Raw genomic sequence first — 18,056 nt, forward strand, 5'->3', positions numbered from 1 at the left:
ACACAGGCCAGCGGCTGCCAATCAAACAGAAAGTCCCGCCTCCAGCTGCCAATCAATAGCACATCGCGCTTCCCACTGGCTCCACGAAGCCAGTGGCTACCAATCAAACAGAAGATCCCGCCTCTGGCTACCAATCTATAGCAAGTCGCGCTTCCCACTGGCTCCCCCAAGACAGCGAATACCAATCAAACAGCAGAACGTCCTGCGCCCAGCTGCCAGCACATCGCGCTTCCCATTGGCTCCCTCAGACCAGCGGCTGCCAATCAAACAGCAGAACGCCCCGCCTCCGGCTGCCGATCAATAGCATATCGCGTTTCCCATTGGTTGGCTGCCTTCCTCGGGCCCTGTCACTCCGTTGCCAGGACCCCGCTCCGTTTCCGGTAACCCTTGGTTACCAGCCTGGTGATGCGTCCTTCCCTACCCCCATGGAATTCCAGCCAATGGGCGAGCGCCAGCCGCCCCACGTGAGGGCCTTGCAGGTGACGTGCCGCCGGTATGGCGGCGCTCGGCCGCTGAGTCCTGCCTGCGGTGGGTCTTGTTTGTCCCCCGTGGCCCCGGCCTGGGACGGAGCAAGCAAGCCATGCGGGCCGAGTCCGGGGGCGGCCGCCGGTGAGCGCGGGAGACCCGCGGCCCTGGCCCCTCGGGCCCTGCGGGGGCAGGTGAGCACGGCCAGGTCGGCGGGGGCGGGTAACGGCCGCTCGGGGGCGCTAGCTGCGGGGCTGGTGGTGTTGCTGTCTCCTCCGTGCCTCCAGGTGCCCGGCCTCGCTGCTGTGCTGCTAGCGGGAAGATGTATGTGTTTTTCCCTCTTTGTGACTTTTTTCGTGGCTGTCACAAAATATGTCACTTCTGATGGCAGCTACTTATTTCTCTCATCTCCTGTCTTGTATCTGGAGGTGACCTAGAGAACAGTTTATTTGGGATGCAGCAGACAGCTCCAGTTTTCAGCTGCCACCCATCGCATAGTAGAGTGAAGCTGATGCGATGTTTGGTCCGAGTTGTGGTTAATGCTCACGTCTTGTAGGCGGCAGTAAATCCAATGAACAGTTCAGCTGCAGGCTGCTGATGCTGCTTCTGCCTGGAGAGGTTACCAGTTACGCAAAAAGTAGGTGCTGGAGTTATTTATGGGAGGAGGACATGGGCTATGGGAAGTGGCTGTTTGTTTTGGATACCTTCCTGCAGACAGAAGTATGGCAGTGGAAAGACTCACTCTTCATCCTCTGGTTATAACTTGAAAGCTCTGGGATGAGTGAGAACATCAGGTTGTCTGTCTTTTAGTGACTGAGTAATGCTTCACATCTATTTTTATTAGCCACAGCATGTGGCTCCTTTCTGTCTGAGTTTCCTGGTAGCAGTGCCAGCATGCTTTTGAGGGGTTGGCAGATCAGTTTCCTGTTATGATGTTGCTGCTGAGCCTGTTGCATTTGTGACAGCCACTATCCCCATGTCTGGGTCTGGAGAAGCTTCCTTCCCTGGATACTCCCCATGTTTAGATCCTCCCTGTATATAGGATACTCGCCGTGTTCTTGCCCACACCAAACTCTCCCCATGTTTAGGTCCTGCGACACTGGGTCAGTCTGTTCTTAATCTTCCTCTGATCTCAGTGGATCACATGGCCTCTTTCTCTGACCTTTATGGCATTCTCTGTGGACTTTGTGTTCCCTCTGCACGGAAACAGAAATTCCTAGCACCGCTGTCTTAGGCCCTTTTAACTGTGCTGCCCCTGCCTCTCCTGCCAAAGGTGCAGTCACCATGCTGCACACTTTATTGTAGCTTCCCCTGGGTGGCTTTACTGGTTATAGTTCCTCTCTTCTGGGATAATATGTGGAAGGAAACAGGCAGGTGGGAGTCTAAGGAGTCCAGAGCCAATTACTGTTTACTCCACCCAGTGTGGGAAATATAAGTTTAGACAAGTCACCGGTAACTTGGTTCCCTGTCCCGGGTTTCTTACTTCTCGTGAATGCTGTTAGGGATCTAGGGTACCGCCTTATGTATCTTGCTTTTTTTCTGAATCGCAAAGACCTTTCTTTATCTCTTCATCCTTCAACCCGTGTTCTTCTGTAGCAAGTCCTGAAGTTTTTCTGTGCTGTGATACCGTGTCCCTCCATTTTTTTTGCTGGTCAGGTTGTTCATGTCTGAAGTTTCTTAATTGTTAAGACCACAATGTCAACATTCCTTTACTGTCCTTTGTGGGGAGTTTTCTACCATCCCAACTCCCTGAAAAGAGGTCTCAGTGTGCTCCCATTTGAAAAGGAGGTATTTAGGTTGAATGACCCTTTTACTGTCCCTAGGCTGGAAGCGGAGCCATAACCCTAAAACCCTAGTGGGTCAGGGAACTATGGCTGTTGTCAGATTCAGGGAATCTGGCAGTTGGCACTTCTCACAGCAGCATCCTACCCCCAATCTTTTCTAGGTAGCCAGAAAGGCCTGAGTCTCATTCTGGCACCCTGGAGTGCAGACTGTCAGGTACATCTCTGGGGGTAGGAATCGGAGCAGCTGGGTGAGGAGTACTTAACTTGTGGCATGCCTACCAAAAAAGCTGGCCATTATTGCCTACCCGCCCCCCCCCCGGCTCTGATTCTTAACCCCAGAGATACACCTGTGAGTCTTCATTCTGGAGTGTCAGAATGAGACTCAAGCTTCTTTGGCTACCTGGAGCAGATTGGGGGTAGGATGCTGCTGCAAGTAATATCACTGCCAACACAATGGGCACTTTTTTTTTTGTTTGTTTCAAAAGAAAAAAGGATGGGGAGGGTAAAGGGGGACTTGGGCAGGGTGGAATGAGATGGTAAACCCTCCAAAAATTGTGAAGAAGTTGGGGTGCAGGGGAATGAAACATGTGGAACTATTGTTCTTTGACTCTGCACTAGTTTTTAAGTTTAATGCCCTAGTTCAAGGCTGCTCAACCTCCAGGCCCAGTGTGGCCCACAGAACCATTGCATCTGGCCCACAGGTCTCCCTACAGGTTGGGAAACTTGGCAGCAGGGGAGTGGTGGCCATTAATATGACCGCTGTTCCTTCTTCCAAATACCCAAACCCCAAGCCCTGAGTACCCATTGGAGCCAGGTCACATCCCCTTACCCCTTGCAGGGCCCTGTAAAGCCTCTGTCCCTTTTCCCCCCTCCACTGGCCAGATGGTGGCTGTGACACTGGCCTTGGGTGCTGGAGCAGAACCAGCATCTGGCCCATGGTTGGACCAGGCACTACCCACCTGGCCTGCTGGGGGAAAGAGGTTGAGCACTAGTGCCCACATTAGTTGATGTGACATTTTTCTCCTTTTATAAGAACCTAGCAAAAATGTCCTCATATTACTGCAGATAGAGCCTGTTTGTTTTACATTTTAACTGACAAAACTCATAATGAATGGCATGGAATTTAGTAGAGGTGTTTATATGTAATTTTTATGTATAAATTAAAAATACCACTCTACCTTGGGATCCTGCATTATCTTAAAATACCAGTGGAAAGATGAGCTCTTACCCAAGCTTGGAATCATTGCCTAACTAAGCTGACTGATGAAATAAGGGCTAAATTAGTCAACAGGGCAGCAATTTGCACTGGTGGAGTTTGTTTCTGCTTGAAACCAAGGTAAGTAGTATTGTACCAATTACAGATTCTGCACTAGTTTTGTGCTGTGTAGCTACAATGGTGGTGCTGCAGAGATGCATGAAATCAAGGATAACTCTCCCCTACCAGTCTTTTCTACATGGGAAGTTAAGAGACAGGCAATAGTTCTGAATAGGCTCTTAGTTGGGGAAGGGGAGGGAAGTTTATTTTGGTTACACATAGGGACTGACTGTCTGCTTGTTTTGTTTTTTGTCATTGCTACTAGTGACAAGCTGGCATCTGAGTTGCTGATCTCTTCGCCGCCTTCCTATGTCTCTCTTGCTGGATCTGTTGACCTGTCTACATATTGTTTCTGTAGCTTCCTTGGCTCTGGATGGCTGATAAAGTAGGATGTTTAGTCTGATGGCCAATTGCTGTAGCTGGTTAAAACAGTGGCAGGAGCCTGTCAGGTAAGACTGAGCAGATTGAAGTATTCTTCATTTCTATAATTATATGTGCTGAAACAGGCTTTGCAGAGTGTACTAGCTACCCCAGGTTATTCCATACTACTATCTAACTTTGGTCATCTTAATGATACTTCACTGATTTTGATTTAAAAAAAAAAAAAGAGAGAGAATTCAGGCACTAAACTTTGAAAGAAAACACAACCCAACGTTCAGTAATACTGGGTAATTTTTTTTAAATTTCTATTTTTATTTTATTTTTTTGCTGAAAGGATTCATAATGCTTGTAATACTGACTTTGGTTAGGTTGCTTAAATTGAAATTTGGGGCAGTGGGAAGTGGTGGCTAATTACTTTTTTTTAAGAACTTCTTTCAGAATTCTTCCTTTTTAATTCTAAAGTGTAGCATACCAAAATCCTTTACTGGGGTAGCCCAGATTTTCATTTAAGTCCTCAGAAATAACTTACAAACAAGTTTTGCAATCACTCTGTTTAGAGGACTGGATTCTATTTTTAATTATGGTCTTTGATTTAGGATATAACTTCTCAGAATTCCAGTCCTTCCATTAAACTTGTATCATAAGGAACTAGATTGCAGTGGTTGATTTATGATTTTCTTTAAAATATCAGTTTTCATCAATATTTTAAGTATTTTCCTGCTACAGTGAGCATTTTGGCTCACCTTTTTTACTTCTTCCCTTTATTTCTTTTCCTTCCCTGCATTCCCTACCCACATTTCTTTGAATGAGATAGTTGATGCCTCTAGACTGTCTGCTTCCAGGCTGAGGGAAAACAGTGCATTTATTTATACTTGGTTTACCTCTAAAAATATTTCTTGATAACCTTGAGTGGAAGTTAATAATATATATTTTTAAAAATTAGATTCTGTAGAACCTAAATGTGTGAAGTTTGTTAAAATATGCATCCCAGGTATGTCAGATGTATGACTGTGTTAATCTAGTATAAACAGATTATGAATACTTTTGATTATTTCATTTTATTCCTCTGGTCTTTGCTTATGATCCTGCCCTCTAGCCTTTGAACTCTCTCATCAGCCTTCTGGATTCTCTAAAAGTACTAGTACGCAGTTCTACAAATTCTGTGTCTCGTGTTGTTAACATATGTAATCTTAAGGAGGCAGAAATAACCATGCTTCTGGGGTTTTCCTGCTGGTTACTAAAGCTTCCATATTAATCCAGAGTTTTTGTGCTCAGATTATACACTACTCTGTAATATAGTGGGGGCAATTTTTTTGGCAGATGTAGTATAAATTAGTTTTGCACCCTCCCTGAATGTCCCAGTCTTCTTCCTCTGCCCAATCTCCTGCTTTACTTTCTGCTTCCTGCCCTGTACCTGATCTGCTCTGCTCTGCCTTCTGCTTCCTATACTATTGGATTCCCCCTGATCTGCTGTGCTCCACATACAGCAGGGGCGGGCAATTATTTCAGGTGGAGGGCCGCTTACTGAGTTTTGGCAAGCTGGTAAGGGCCTCATGGGTAGCCCTACCCCTGAACAGGTTCCCTGCCCTCCGGTTGCCATCTGGGGACCAGAAGTCCCTTCCCCTAACCCTTGATCTTTGCCACCGGAAGCCCCTCCCTTTGCCCCTGGAAATACTCTTTTCAGCAAGGGGTTTTGCCATCTCAGAACTAGAAAAACACCGAAATTATATTCTAAAAATCAAACATACAATGTTCATTAATTTGATTTCAAAAATTATTTTTGTCCTGATTTACCTGTGTTTGTGTAGCGTACATGGAGATGATTGCACAGTAGCTTAAAATGAAGTCTTACTCTTGTATTTTGTGGGGAGCTGTGGGTATGTGGGGGAGGGTGTGGGTGTGTGAAGGGGTTTTGTGGGGTGGACAGGTATGTGCAGTGAGGGAGCATGTGGGTGTGTGTGGATACATTGGGTGTGGTGACTATGGGGTGTGGGGGGAGGGTGGCTGGGCTGTGTGAGGGGATATGGGTGTGGGGGTCTGCATGTATAGCAGTGTGAGGGGGGGTGTAGGTGCATGGGGATGCTGGAGGGTGCTTGTGGGACTTGTCCTACGAACACATGCACATTCTTCCTCTCCCTCCCTCTTTGCGTGCACACGCGCCTGTACACACGCACTCTGCTTTGCTCATCTCTCTCTCTTTCCCCTTCCCTCATTGCTATATCTGTTTCCCTCTCCCTCATTACATAGACACCCCCCTTCCTGCCCGTTCCTGACCCTGGGGTAGCAGCACAGCTCAGTGCTCCTGCAGTCCAGTGATGCAGCTGGGGGCCATGTGGTGCTGGAGGCAGCTGTGTGCAGAAAGCAACTGCAGGCAGAGACTTCTGGGTTGGGTGTCCAGGGCCAGGGCTGGGCAGGCCTTTCTCCTGACTCCTGCTGACTTCCCCTGGGCTGTGCTGCCAGGACCAGATAAATATTAATTTTTTAAACTTCTTAGGTGCCCTGCGAGCTGGATCGAATGGCCTGGCAGGCCAGATCCAGCCCATAGGCCACATATTGCCTGCAACTGATGTACACAGAGCCTGTATGTGGCACTTATACCTCAGGTTGGTCCCTCTTGCTGCCGTACATTATCACTGTAATGAACTCCCATGGGACTGGGAGAACAGCTTATTAGAAGAGGGGTTTTGCTGTAAGAGTTAATTTGTTCTATCATAATAGTGAAAAACCTGGTTGCTGCTGTTGGGATTGGCACAGGAGGCTAGGTGATGGGGGTCTGTGGGCCATATCTTTGGCACCCCTGCAGTAGGACATATGATGCCTGTTTTGAAATTGAAGTATGACTGGCCACTTATCTTGTAGGGGCCTTTTCTATCTACACTTAAGTTGTGCATTAATAGAATAGGAACAAATCCCTAGTGATCAAGTTGGGTGTGGGCATGTGCATGTGAGAGATTCTTGCAGTTAGTTATTCAGAAGAACATGGCCATATGAAAAATGAGATGCAGACTTACAGAGCATGAAAAATAAGCTTTAGTGAGCAAAAAGAAAGTTAAAGGTATGATCATTAAGTTTTGGGTGAATCTTTTCAAGTAATGGTATAAGTGTTGAGTTTGGTTAATTTATCACTTTACTTCCTGATCAGGTGGTTTGACATGTTGAGCATCCAATACATCCATGTAATTTTCTGCTGCTTGATATTTTGAAGCTTTTAGTTTTAAGGTACTTTGTGTACCTTGGCTATGTGTGCATTCAAAGGCTTGCTAAAACAATGGTTAACTACAAGCAAAAAGCCTTGACATGTTTTTTTTTTTTTCTTTTTGAAGGAAGGTGACACTAGTGATGGTGGGACTTGATAATGCTGGCAAAACTGCTACAGTGAAAGGAATCCAAGGAGGTAAGCAAGTCAGTCTGTGTATGTTCTAAATGAAGTGTTCAGAGACCGCACCATCTGAAAACGTGCAGCATGTGATGGGGGATGTTTAAATGGCATGTCGTCAAATTCTTAACTTTTTTTAAACGGGTTTTAGGAAGGGTTTTTATGCTTTATAAGTGTATGTTCCAAGGAAGGAAATGAATGATTACACAAAGGAATGAGTGAAAGCATTATTATCAAATGCACAGAGAAGCACTAGTAGAAGAAATAGCATTGTTTTATTTATCCTGAGTGTTGTGTGTTACAAGATGTTCAGCATATCCAAGCAGAAGTGTAATTTCCTTTTGCCACCATCCCTAAAACCATTGCTATCCCTTTTAGAACTGCTTTTTACCTGAAGATATTGGGTCCCCTACCTACACATGGACAGACGCCTACATCTGTGCAGATCCCCACTGATTTTGGTGGTACTCTGCATGGATCTGTGGTGTGTAGATTATTTAGGAGGATTGATATTTCATTAGGGAATTCCTAGCCCTGAATTCGCAGTCCTAATCCAGCAATCAAAGTAACCATATAGAATTAGGTGCGCAAAACGGCCAGAAATTCAGTAGGACAGTGGTGCTCAACCTTTTTGGCTAATGGGCTGCATGCTTAGTATCGTTTCTCTGAGGACTGGATGTGGCGCCCTCCAGCAGCACTGAGGGACAGGGACAGCCTGGCCTCAATCCAGCCACATGGTGCAAGTGTATTTGGACCAGCCCCAACAGCCTGGCCCTACGGCAGGGAAGGACTGTGACCTTCCAGCCCTGTGGGGAGATGCGTTGTGGCTTGACTCTGCTGGAGAAAGGGGAAATGGCCTGCCCTGAATGTGGCTGGGTAGAGGGAAGTGGCTTGGCCTGGCTCTGAACCACCTGTGCAGGGAGAGGGGGCATAGCCCAGTCCTAGCCTGGCTGGCTGGAGGGAAGGGGGCATGGCTTGGCTCCAGTCTGGCCCATGGGGCTTGGGATTTTGGCAGCAAAGAGGGGTGGCAGTACTGCCACTGCTCTCCCACTGCCAAACTTTCCTGGCCCTTGGGGAGCCCTGTGGGCCAGATGCCAAGGATCTGTGGGCCATGTTTGGACTGTGGGCCAGAGGTTGAGTGCCTTTGCAGTTGGAAGTTAAGCATGGAGAGATATAATGCTTAGTGCTCTCCAAGTGCCATTAGAGTGTTCCAAAAGTTATTCTGGATGAAATGGGTAAAGTGCTTCCTTTTATGTAAAAGGGGAAAATGTAAAAGGGAATGTCTTGGGCTTCTTTGAAACTCCCAGCCTGAATTTTTCAACCAATGAGCACTGAAGTGTGTGGGACCTTTCTACTCATGTGCACCTCCATTGTGAATGGTATGCCTAAGAATTTGCACTACTACAGTTCACAAGCATTTGGGTGTAGGCAAATGTTTACACCATGTTGCAGGTCTTATGAGCATAAATCTGGTTTTTGATTCTGTGTTTTCTAAGCTGTATTCAGTATACTTTCTTAGTTTAGAAAGCTTTAGTTTAAGAAGTTTAGCAAGCGTTTTCATTTTTTTTGTCTTGTTTCCTTTTTGGAGACAGAGCTGGCTATCAGTTGCTAATTTGGTATGACAATACAAAACAAAATAATCTCTGTAGGTTTTCTGGCTTAAAGATGATAGTTTGACTCACAATTTTATTTGAATTATAGTGATGATGCAGAGGGTTTCTTTTGGTTAATGAGGCATTTTACGTATTAGCATAGGTTAGAGAAATGAATTGATCTAATCTTTTTGTGCAGAAATTGCTTTCTGATGAAACAGTAATGTGCATACCCCAGTAAACTTTACGTAAAATCAATGTTGCGAGTATAAGCTGCTTTTATGATATTGACCGTTGGTGTAATTAGGAAAGGACTGCAGACAAGGTGATTTTATATAAAAATAAAAAATATATACAGGTTAACTGAAAAAAGCCACCAACTTTCTAGACATTTTGTGTAGTAGGGGACCATTTCATATCTAAGGGGACTTTGTTTTGCCTTTCTCCACTGCCTGATGTGTATGTAGACCATAATGAAAATTTGGTCAGACAGTGCTCATAAACATAGGTGTTCAGTATAATTTTCTCTGAGATGCTAGGCAGCTTCTCTGCTTTATTTCTATTTCATTTAGCATCAAGAGCTGGTAGGCAACGTGTCTGCCCTTAAGTACCATTTGTTGGTCAAATATTTTCAAATAAGGGATGCAGTCACATATGCACAGAATGCTTTTCCGTCATCCTGGGCCCTTATTTGTAAAACTTCAGTAACTTCACATTTATTGTTTAATGCTGCAGTATATAATAACTATTTTAATGCCTGCTTCAGCAAAAAGCAGCTGATTTTCCTGAAAATTGCCAGAGAGAACTTCTTTTGCTATAAGCCTTTCCTAGAAAATTGGAACCACAGTGGATAAGATACTTTTCCCATGAGATTCAAAAAAAAAAAAAAAAGAGAGAGAGCAATTGTTTTGGCTCTTTTGGAGATTTCTAAATATTGTGTTGTTCAATCCAGGCTTGAAAGATACAAATGCCACTTTTTTTCCCCTCTTTCCTTCCTTGCCTCAGAGGAGGAATGCGTATAATTCAGTTTTCGGTTTGAGTACTTCAGAATGCACGTTTCTGTTGTATGCTTCTCGAGAGCTTGGCTGGCTGGCTTGATAGCCAGACACAAAGACCTGCAGCTACTAAGGTTTGTTATTATCAGACTCCTGCGTACTTTATATCACAACAAAACCAAAATATGTAACAGCAGGTTTTCAACTTTTGCGTTTGTGTTACTTTGTTCTGCAGTCATGTAAAATCCAAAGTTTTTTTTTTTTGTTCCTCTCGAATGTGAAAACACTCTTCAGCATGAAATGTGGTGGTGATTTTTCAGAGTAGGAATTTGTAGTTCAGGTGCCCTGGCTCTGTTGCTTGGGTCTTGGCTCCCGTGATGCCACAAAGTGGTCTGGCTCAATCTCCATCTTGTGGTTTGCCAAGTCCATTGTATCTGGCCTCAGTTATTAATTTTTTCCAGGTCGACAGGCCTCCCTTACCACACCATATTTTTAGGTTGCTCATTCTGCTCTTCTTTGTGTGATTGCTGCTGCCCTCCATACTGCTTGGCTAGTGACTCTTTGCTACCTGGTTCCATGGAACAGTATATAGAGATCCAGTTAACTTCTCCATATAGGGAGAGCTGAAGTGTGTGAAGCAAATGCAGGCTGGTCCCAGCAGAAAAGGGAGACAAAACCAAATACTGCTTACATGGCTTCAGCCAGAAGCAAATCCTATGGTATCCTGGATATACTGCTATAAAATCATGTTACCCCTGAGGTCTTCACTGAGACAAATAAGACCGTTTACTTACCAGAGAGCTACTGGTTCAGGCTCTTCTACAGAGTCAGTCAGGCATCTCTTTTTGCTTGATTTGTGCTTTCAAGGGTATTTCAGCACTCACGAACGCTAAAACATAATTTTAGTGAAAACTGAGATTCAGGAGCAGGAGTGTTAAAGGATGAATTTGGCAAAATAAAGAAGGCCCTGTTCTTTTTCCATAAATTTGTTGTGCCTTGTTTGATGTACTGACTTAGTTTTATGCCGCCTTAACACTGCAGAGCAATGTTCAGGCTGTACCTTCTAGAAATCATAATAAACGAGTCCCAAGCACTCTTGCTTAGAACTTAAGAAACCCCAGAAGCTTTCAACATGTGACTATCCAAACTTGAAATTCAGCTATATTTTTCTCCTGTTGAAATCTATTGCAAAGATATCTCTGAGCTACGTATTTTATGTTTAAACAGCCTCATTTGCTTCCAGTGAGGTTAGTGTTTGAAGTTTGGTACACAAATCATAGAATAAAAAAGAATTGTTGTCCTTAAATGAGCTTTTCACTAAAAAAAGTTTCTCTGTATGTTGACAGAATCTCCTGAAGATGTTGCTCCTACAGTTGGATTTTCTAAGATTGACCTTAAACAAGGAAGGTTTGAAGTCACCATCTTTGACCTTGGAGGTGGAAAGCGAATACGGGGCATCTGGAAGAATTACTATGCAGAGTCCTATGGGGTAATATTTGTTGTGGATTCCAGTGATGTAGAGAGAATGGAAGAAACTAAAGAGACCATGATTGAAGTATTAAGACATCCTAGGATATCAGGAAAACCTGTATTAGTGTAAGTAACTCTAATCAGTGTTCAGCTACTAACCTGTATTCTAATAAATGTGTTTTTAAGTGTTATATTTATGCAATATTTGTTCCTCCTTAACCATGTTGGTTTTAGTGGACTTACACAATAATACTATCATTGTGTTATGTTTTGCTGCTAGTAATATACTTATTTGCACCTGAACTTGTTCGGTCTCAGAGTCCTTTATTTATGAACTTATTTAATGATCTTTGATTTATTTTCTTTCTTTTAGTATGCTGTACACAGCAAGCCCTTTAATTACATTTGCATCATCTAGCATTTGATTCTCTCCATGTAATCCTTTTCAATGCTGTCCCTATTTTTGGTAAAAGGGGAGAAATGATTTGTTTCAGACAAAAAGCATGCATATTGTTACTGCAGTATTGAAGAGTACAGTTTTCATAGCGTAGAGTCAAGGGAGTTGCATGTCATATGTTATGTAATGCTGGATACAGGCTCGAGCAGTGACAACTCATAACAACTGTCTTGAATTTCAAGTTCACTCTGCACAACTAATTATCATTTATACTTAACACAAGGTGGTGCTGCTGATACATAAATGGAGAAAGCTTGCTTTAATAGTAGTTGGCATTTGTTTTTGTTTTGGTGCATATGTTTGTTTTAAAAGAAAAAGTTGACTGTTTCAAAAGGTCTATCAACTTCAAAAACAGCAAATGCTGCCAGAGAATAGATTCTATTAGAGAATTGTTTTGTTGTGTAAAGTTTCCTTCTTAGGGTAGGATGTTCAAAAGGAAACATTTTATTAATTCCATCCTTAGAAAAGTTTTTTTTAAAGGAAGTACTCTATTGCAGCTTTACTAAAAGAAACATGCAAATCCATAAATGATTAACCAGGATGAAACCCACGTTAGTTTTGCTCAACATTTTTATTTTTATGATTAATGGGCTATGCAAGCATAAATTAACTTACTTTATTTCTATAATATAATGTTCATTGTTAGGAGAGGACAGCCCTGTGTGTATTAAGAATTGGGTGGGTGCTAATTGGGATCTGAATGTGAAATTGACTATTTTTTAATTATTCTGTGTGAAGTGTGGAAGTGTGGACATTTCAGCCAATATTAATGATGAAAAGGATATACAATTTTTAACTTGCATTGATGTTGGCTATGGTCTTGGTGGCAAAGGAAAGAAAGTAAATCTGTTCTTTATTCAAATATTTTAACTCAGATATACTTATGAAGAATATTTCCTCTTAAGAATTTGGTGATTGACAATTGTGCAGTTTTGCTACAGAAACACACAGAGGTTTTTTTTGTTCTACTTTCCAGCCGTGTTTCTTGGGGCGGGGGGAGGGGTCCCTGTGGATAGCCTACTGTACCTGTAAGGACCTTGGTGAGTTTTGGTGCGTCTTGATCCCAGTGAATGCCCTAGCTGTAATGTAGTATGGATTAACTCAGGCCACTAATGAGGTGAAGCAAAGTTAACTGCCTTTCAATTGATTGACAGTATAGATCTCATGGTCTGTTGCCAGAATTCATATTGTTGCTTCAAGTCCTGGCCCTGAAAAAGGATTGCCTCCTGGGCATTGTGGTTTCATGGACAAGGCATGTGTTTAAGGGGTTAGTCAGTGGAGAACTGGCCTGAAAAATGGTCCTCTTTTTAATTCTTCTCTATGCTTCCAGCACAGCTACTACAAGGTTGACATGGTATGTTATAAAAAAATTTTTAATTCCCCAGAATTTAGAGGTTATTGCTCCAGGATTTACCCTCTTTTGCTGCAGAGTATGTGGCATGCTCATCATGGAACCTCAGAAAGGTTGGGAGTTGCATAGAAACATATTTTTAGGAAATAAGACAGGAACCCTTGATCTTTGTTCCGAGTCCCAGGAATGTTCCCTCACCCAAGGGTTAATATATAGGGGGAAGATCTGTTTTCACTGGTAGTCTGAAACAAGAATGTTCGTCACAGAACTCTTTCAGTGAAAATATTGTAAGACCTGAGTAACTGAGGCTGCAGATGATGTTTATTGTCTTTTGAAAATTCAGCTGTAATTTTGTATAGACTTCCCCCTTAACTTGACCTACGTGTATTATTTTTAAACTTACTTGTTGAAGACTTTTTTTTCTGTCATTCCATGCTTTCAAAGGGAAAACAACAAGTTTTTTGGAAGTCCTTTAATGAGGAATGAACACAAGTAATGGCCTTAGTAATCTGGCATCTGTTGGAGGAGGTTTAAACAGATTAGTAACACTTTAGACTGGGGTGGCCAGAGTTATTCACCCTGGGAGCCACATTCGATCCTCCACCAAAACCAGGGGGAGAGGAAATGCTGAGCAACCTGGCGTGGCTACACAGTGTGGGGGGGGGGGGGTGCTGAGTGACCCAGCACAGTGGAGAAGCCCTGGAGAGCCACATGCAGCTCACGAGCTGTGGTTTGGCCACTATTGTTTTAGGTTAGGGCTTTTCAGCCTTTTTGGGTCAGTGTACCCCCAGCCGCTGGTCAAGAAGGTGGGAGTCCCCCAGCGACCAATCAGCAACTGGGGGGCTCTCCCAGCAGCCAGTTGACAAGTAGGGGAGGGGGGTCCTTGCAGCAGATCAGCAAGCATGCGGGCGATACGGTGGTGGTGGTGGAAGTGCTGGTGGTGGGACCTGCTGCCGAGTACCCCCGAGGCCATCCCAAATACCCCCAGGGGTACGCGTACCCCTGACTGAAAACCCCTGTTTTAGGTAATTTCCTCGTGTGGTAGAGGAGCAACAGGATCTGAACGTGGAAGTCTTGAAAAGCTGCACTATAACTATGGTTAAAGCGCCAGGGTTAACTTACAAAGGAAGTTCTTTAGTATTGTACTTGCTGTTTGATTGAAACTAAAGGAAAAAATAGCTTCTGTTCTTAAAGTAATACAGTTGTGTACTTTCACATGAAACAGTGGAGTGTCCTGTTGTACTGTTTCCCAACTTCTGTAAGTTGTCTATGATGGACCATTGCTTTTCCTTGCAGTCGCTGAAAATGGACTCTGATATTTTTAGAATGATTTCTTAGCCATTTTTTTCCACTGTGCACTGTGATGATATGCTTTTTTTTTTTTTTTTTTTTCCCTAGTGGGCTATTTGTATTTAGCACTTCTGAGTGAGATGATGAGTGTTTAATAAGCATCAATGAATATGACACAACTAATGGAGGAATCCAGATTCTGGAATTGCAGCTTAATTCCATTTTATTCATTTCAGTATGTGCGTGCTGAAGAATGACAAAAGAGGTGTTGGGACTGATCATGGAACAGAACAAATAGATATTCATGCCTCTCTCTAAGCAGAAAACCTATTATAGATGGAGCTATTACTCCAGGATTTAAACAGCCTTACACTTTGAATTTTATTCAGTGTATCCATCTATCCTAATTTGTTGGCGTGGTATATGGACAAGAAATGCTTATGTTGCTCATACAATGAAATATATAATCTGTATTAGAAGTATATGCTGAACCCTTAATTTGAAGAACAGCAAGGAGAAGTGTTGCTACTGCATGTTCATGTTGTTGGTTGTCCTTCTATGCTATTTCTTATTAATCCCTGTTAGGTCTTAGAAGCCCCTTTTCTTTCAAGGAGGTGGCATTCTCTTATAATAATTCAAAGCTTATTTCAGCTGTCATGAATACATGGCTATGGCCACCTTTTTGCTCTTTTGTGGTCTCTTTGAATGCTGGCCTCCTCTGCCCCACACTTAGTCATATACCTGGTGCCTTACTTTTTCTGCTGTAAGATTTCACAGGCCTCTTACCCTGCGCCTGGTCTATAGTATTGTACTGTGTGGCACAGCCATGCCTATCAGGCAGCTACAGTAGTGTTCAGGCGCTCAGTCAGATATGACTGAATTATTTCCTGTGGGGTTCAGTAACCAGTGGTATATACCAGGCAGCCTTCCTAGCCAGAGTATAATTTAAAAGTAGTGGCAACCATTTTTAAAGGAAAAAAATTTTAAATGGTCTGTGGATCCATTTATTTTACTGTGGTGGGTTATGAAACCTTTTCCACACCAGTGTGGATTTAAGTGAAACGCTGTGTGTTGTTATAGGTATTGAACTAGGGCAGAAAGGGGTTGAAAAGGGAGAGTGACTCAAGGCATGCTGGCTGGGTGGGAAAGCAGACCTACAAATTTTACTCCCTGAGAGATGTGGCTGGGAACTGACTAGAGCAGGGGCAGCAATTATTTCAGGCGGAGGACCACTTACTGAACTTTGCCAAGCTGTCCAGGGGCTGCATGGGTATCTCTACCCCTTGACAGGTACCCCGTCCCCTGGTTGCCATCTTGGGACGAAGTCCCGCCTGCTAGCCCCTGTCTTTTGCTACCAGAAGTCCCTCTTCATGCCCCCAGAAGTTCTCCTTTCAGCAAGGGGTTTTGCCATCTTGGAACCAGAAAAATACCAAATTATAATTTAAAAAGCGAACATCTAAAACATTCGTTAATTTGATTTCAAAAAATATTTTTGTTCTGGTTTACATGCATTTATGTAGTGTGCATAGAGGTGATTGTATATCATAGCTTAAAATTAAGTCAAAAATTAATTTGTATATTGTGGGGGGGTGGATATAAGTTTGTGGGGGGCCACTGTGGGTATGGAGAAGGGTATGGGTGTGTGTGGATATTTGGGGTATGGGTGGGTATGGGGTTTGTTGGGGGCTGTGTGTGGAGGGAGGGAGGCTGGGGTACATGAAGGAGTGTGGGTGTGGGGGTATGTATGGCAGTGCAGGGGGGTGTGGGTGCCTCTGTATGGTGGGTTATGTGTGTGGGACTTGCCACGCACATGTATGCACACTTGCACACCCCCGTACCGTTGCAGCCCCATGTTCTGGGTCTGGTGATCCAACTGGAAGCCAGGTGGTGCTGGAGCAATATGGGGCAGGAAGCACAAATGCCTGGGGATGGGTGGGCTTGGACTCCTGCCTCCTGCTGCTGGCTGCCCCTGGGTCCTACTACTCCTGGTTCCTGTCATCTTTGACAAGCAGACAGGAGCAGATAAATATTTTCTAAATTTTTTAGGAGTCCTGCAGGCCGGATAGAATGGCCTGGCGGGCTGGATTCAGCCCACGGGCCAGATATTGCCCACCTCTGGACTAGAGACTGATGCTTGCCAGAGGGTAGGTAGTCCTGAGAAGCAGCTGTTGGTATGGGGTACTACCAGAGACTTGCCTGTTGCTCAGTTAAATGGTTGCAGATGCTGTGTTTGTCTGAAGGAGAAAGAGTGAAATATGTGAGTCTTTTTGTTTGACCAGAGGCTTGGTAGCAGTTTGTCACAAGCCAAGGAGTGGTCACACTTGCATAAAGTCTTACAGTTGGTAACCCAAGTGTGCCTAACTTCACAAGAATGATGTGAGGTGAGACTAAATCATGCTTACAAACGTTTTTATCCTGCGGCTTTTATCAATACAGCTATGAGTACTCAGTACTTCCAAAAATTAGATTCTGGATTTTTCAGAACTCAGTGGCACACAATCATTGAACATTTTTATAAATGTGGTTGCTAAAAGGTTGATGGACAAGAACAAGCAGATTTTTTTTAATAAGGGATTGATTAATTCCTTGGTTTCCTATAATTCAGTTGAATATGCAATTTTCCTGAATTATAAGGTTCTCTTTACGTAAACTTTTTTCACTGAGCCGGACTTTAAAAGGTAAACTAACGGGAGCATTTCTTTCATTTTAAAAAAAGAATAATTGGATTGTTTTTAGTGTAAAAATAGCATACTGCCTTCTGCTCTAGGATGCAGTCCAGGAAAGCAGATATTTCCACTGCAAGGGTTTTTAAATAAATGCTGTTGTGTGCTGACCTTTCAGGAATATTGTATAGTAGATAACATTTTAGATATATTTTACTTTACTACTGTACTGATTTGGATATATAAGCAACTAGGGAAGGGGGTGGGGAAGGAGACAGTCATGAAAAAATGATCTTCCTTCAATTGCATGTACATTGCAATGCATTTGAAGGTCCACATGAAAGACTGAAAGTATTTTCATTGGGAAGATCCTTAAATTAAATTTCTTCTCATTGGAAATTAGTCCAACTTTTTACTGTTTGCCAGACACCTTTTTCCCCCCCTCCCAAGTAATGATATTTAGATTATACCAGTAACTAGGAGAGTGGCCCTCAACATGGCATCATCCAGGTCATTGGTTACATCAGGGAGGGAATGGAGAGCTGTTCTTTAACCAAATTCTCAGCCTTATTCATATTTATAAATATTAGTATGTAATTAATACTAGTATGTATAGAGCTAAACAAGTATGTAATAGAAGCAGTTGGAAATGAGGTATTTTAATACACTGTGGAAGTTCTGAAAAGAAAAGTGAACCAAGCCTAGTGCTTGGAGGAAAGGGAGGATGTGAAAGTGTGCCTGCATTTTAAATATAATTTTGATGTATTTAGGAGAAATGTCATAAAATTTGCTAATTTGTTGGGCTGTAACACCACCTGACACGGTGATCTTGCAGGTGGAAAGGCAGAGAGAGTTTTAAAAAACCCCGGGGGTAGTGTTTTTTTTTCCTGGAAAAAAAAATCTCTTTTGAACAAAAC

General features: G+C 43.2%; 1 protein-coding gene across 2 annotated transcripts in view; it reads left to right on the top strand.

The window, feature by feature from the left end:
* The first annotated feature begins 460 nt into the window (after window positions 1-460).
* Window positions 461-18,056, top strand: part of ARL13B (ARF like GTPase 13B) — a 66,576-nt gene continuing 48,980 nt past the window's right edge. For both annotated transcript variants that reach the window (XM_090058794.1, XM_090058784.1), the window contains exons 1-4: window positions 461-659; window positions 3,830-4,013; window positions 7,269-7,339; window positions 11,255-11,504. In XM_090058794.1, the coding sequence (XP_089914920.1) occupies window positions 3,955-4,013; window positions 7,269-7,339; window positions 11,255-11,504 (380 nt within the window). In that variant the 5' untranslated portion in view covers window positions 461-659; window positions 3,830-3,954. The remainder of the gene's footprint in view (window positions 660-3,829; window positions 4,014-7,268; window positions 7,340-11,254; window positions 11,505-18,056) is intronic.

The sequence above is a fragment of the Crocodylus siamensis genome, chromosome 1 (assembly GCF_052110815.1).
Source record: "Crocodylus siamensis isolate JL-2025a chromosome 1, ASM5211081v1, whole genome shotgun sequence".
NCBI classification, from domain to species: domain Eukaryota; kingdom Metazoa; phylum Chordata; order Crocodylia; family Crocodylidae; genus Crocodylus; species Crocodylus siamensis.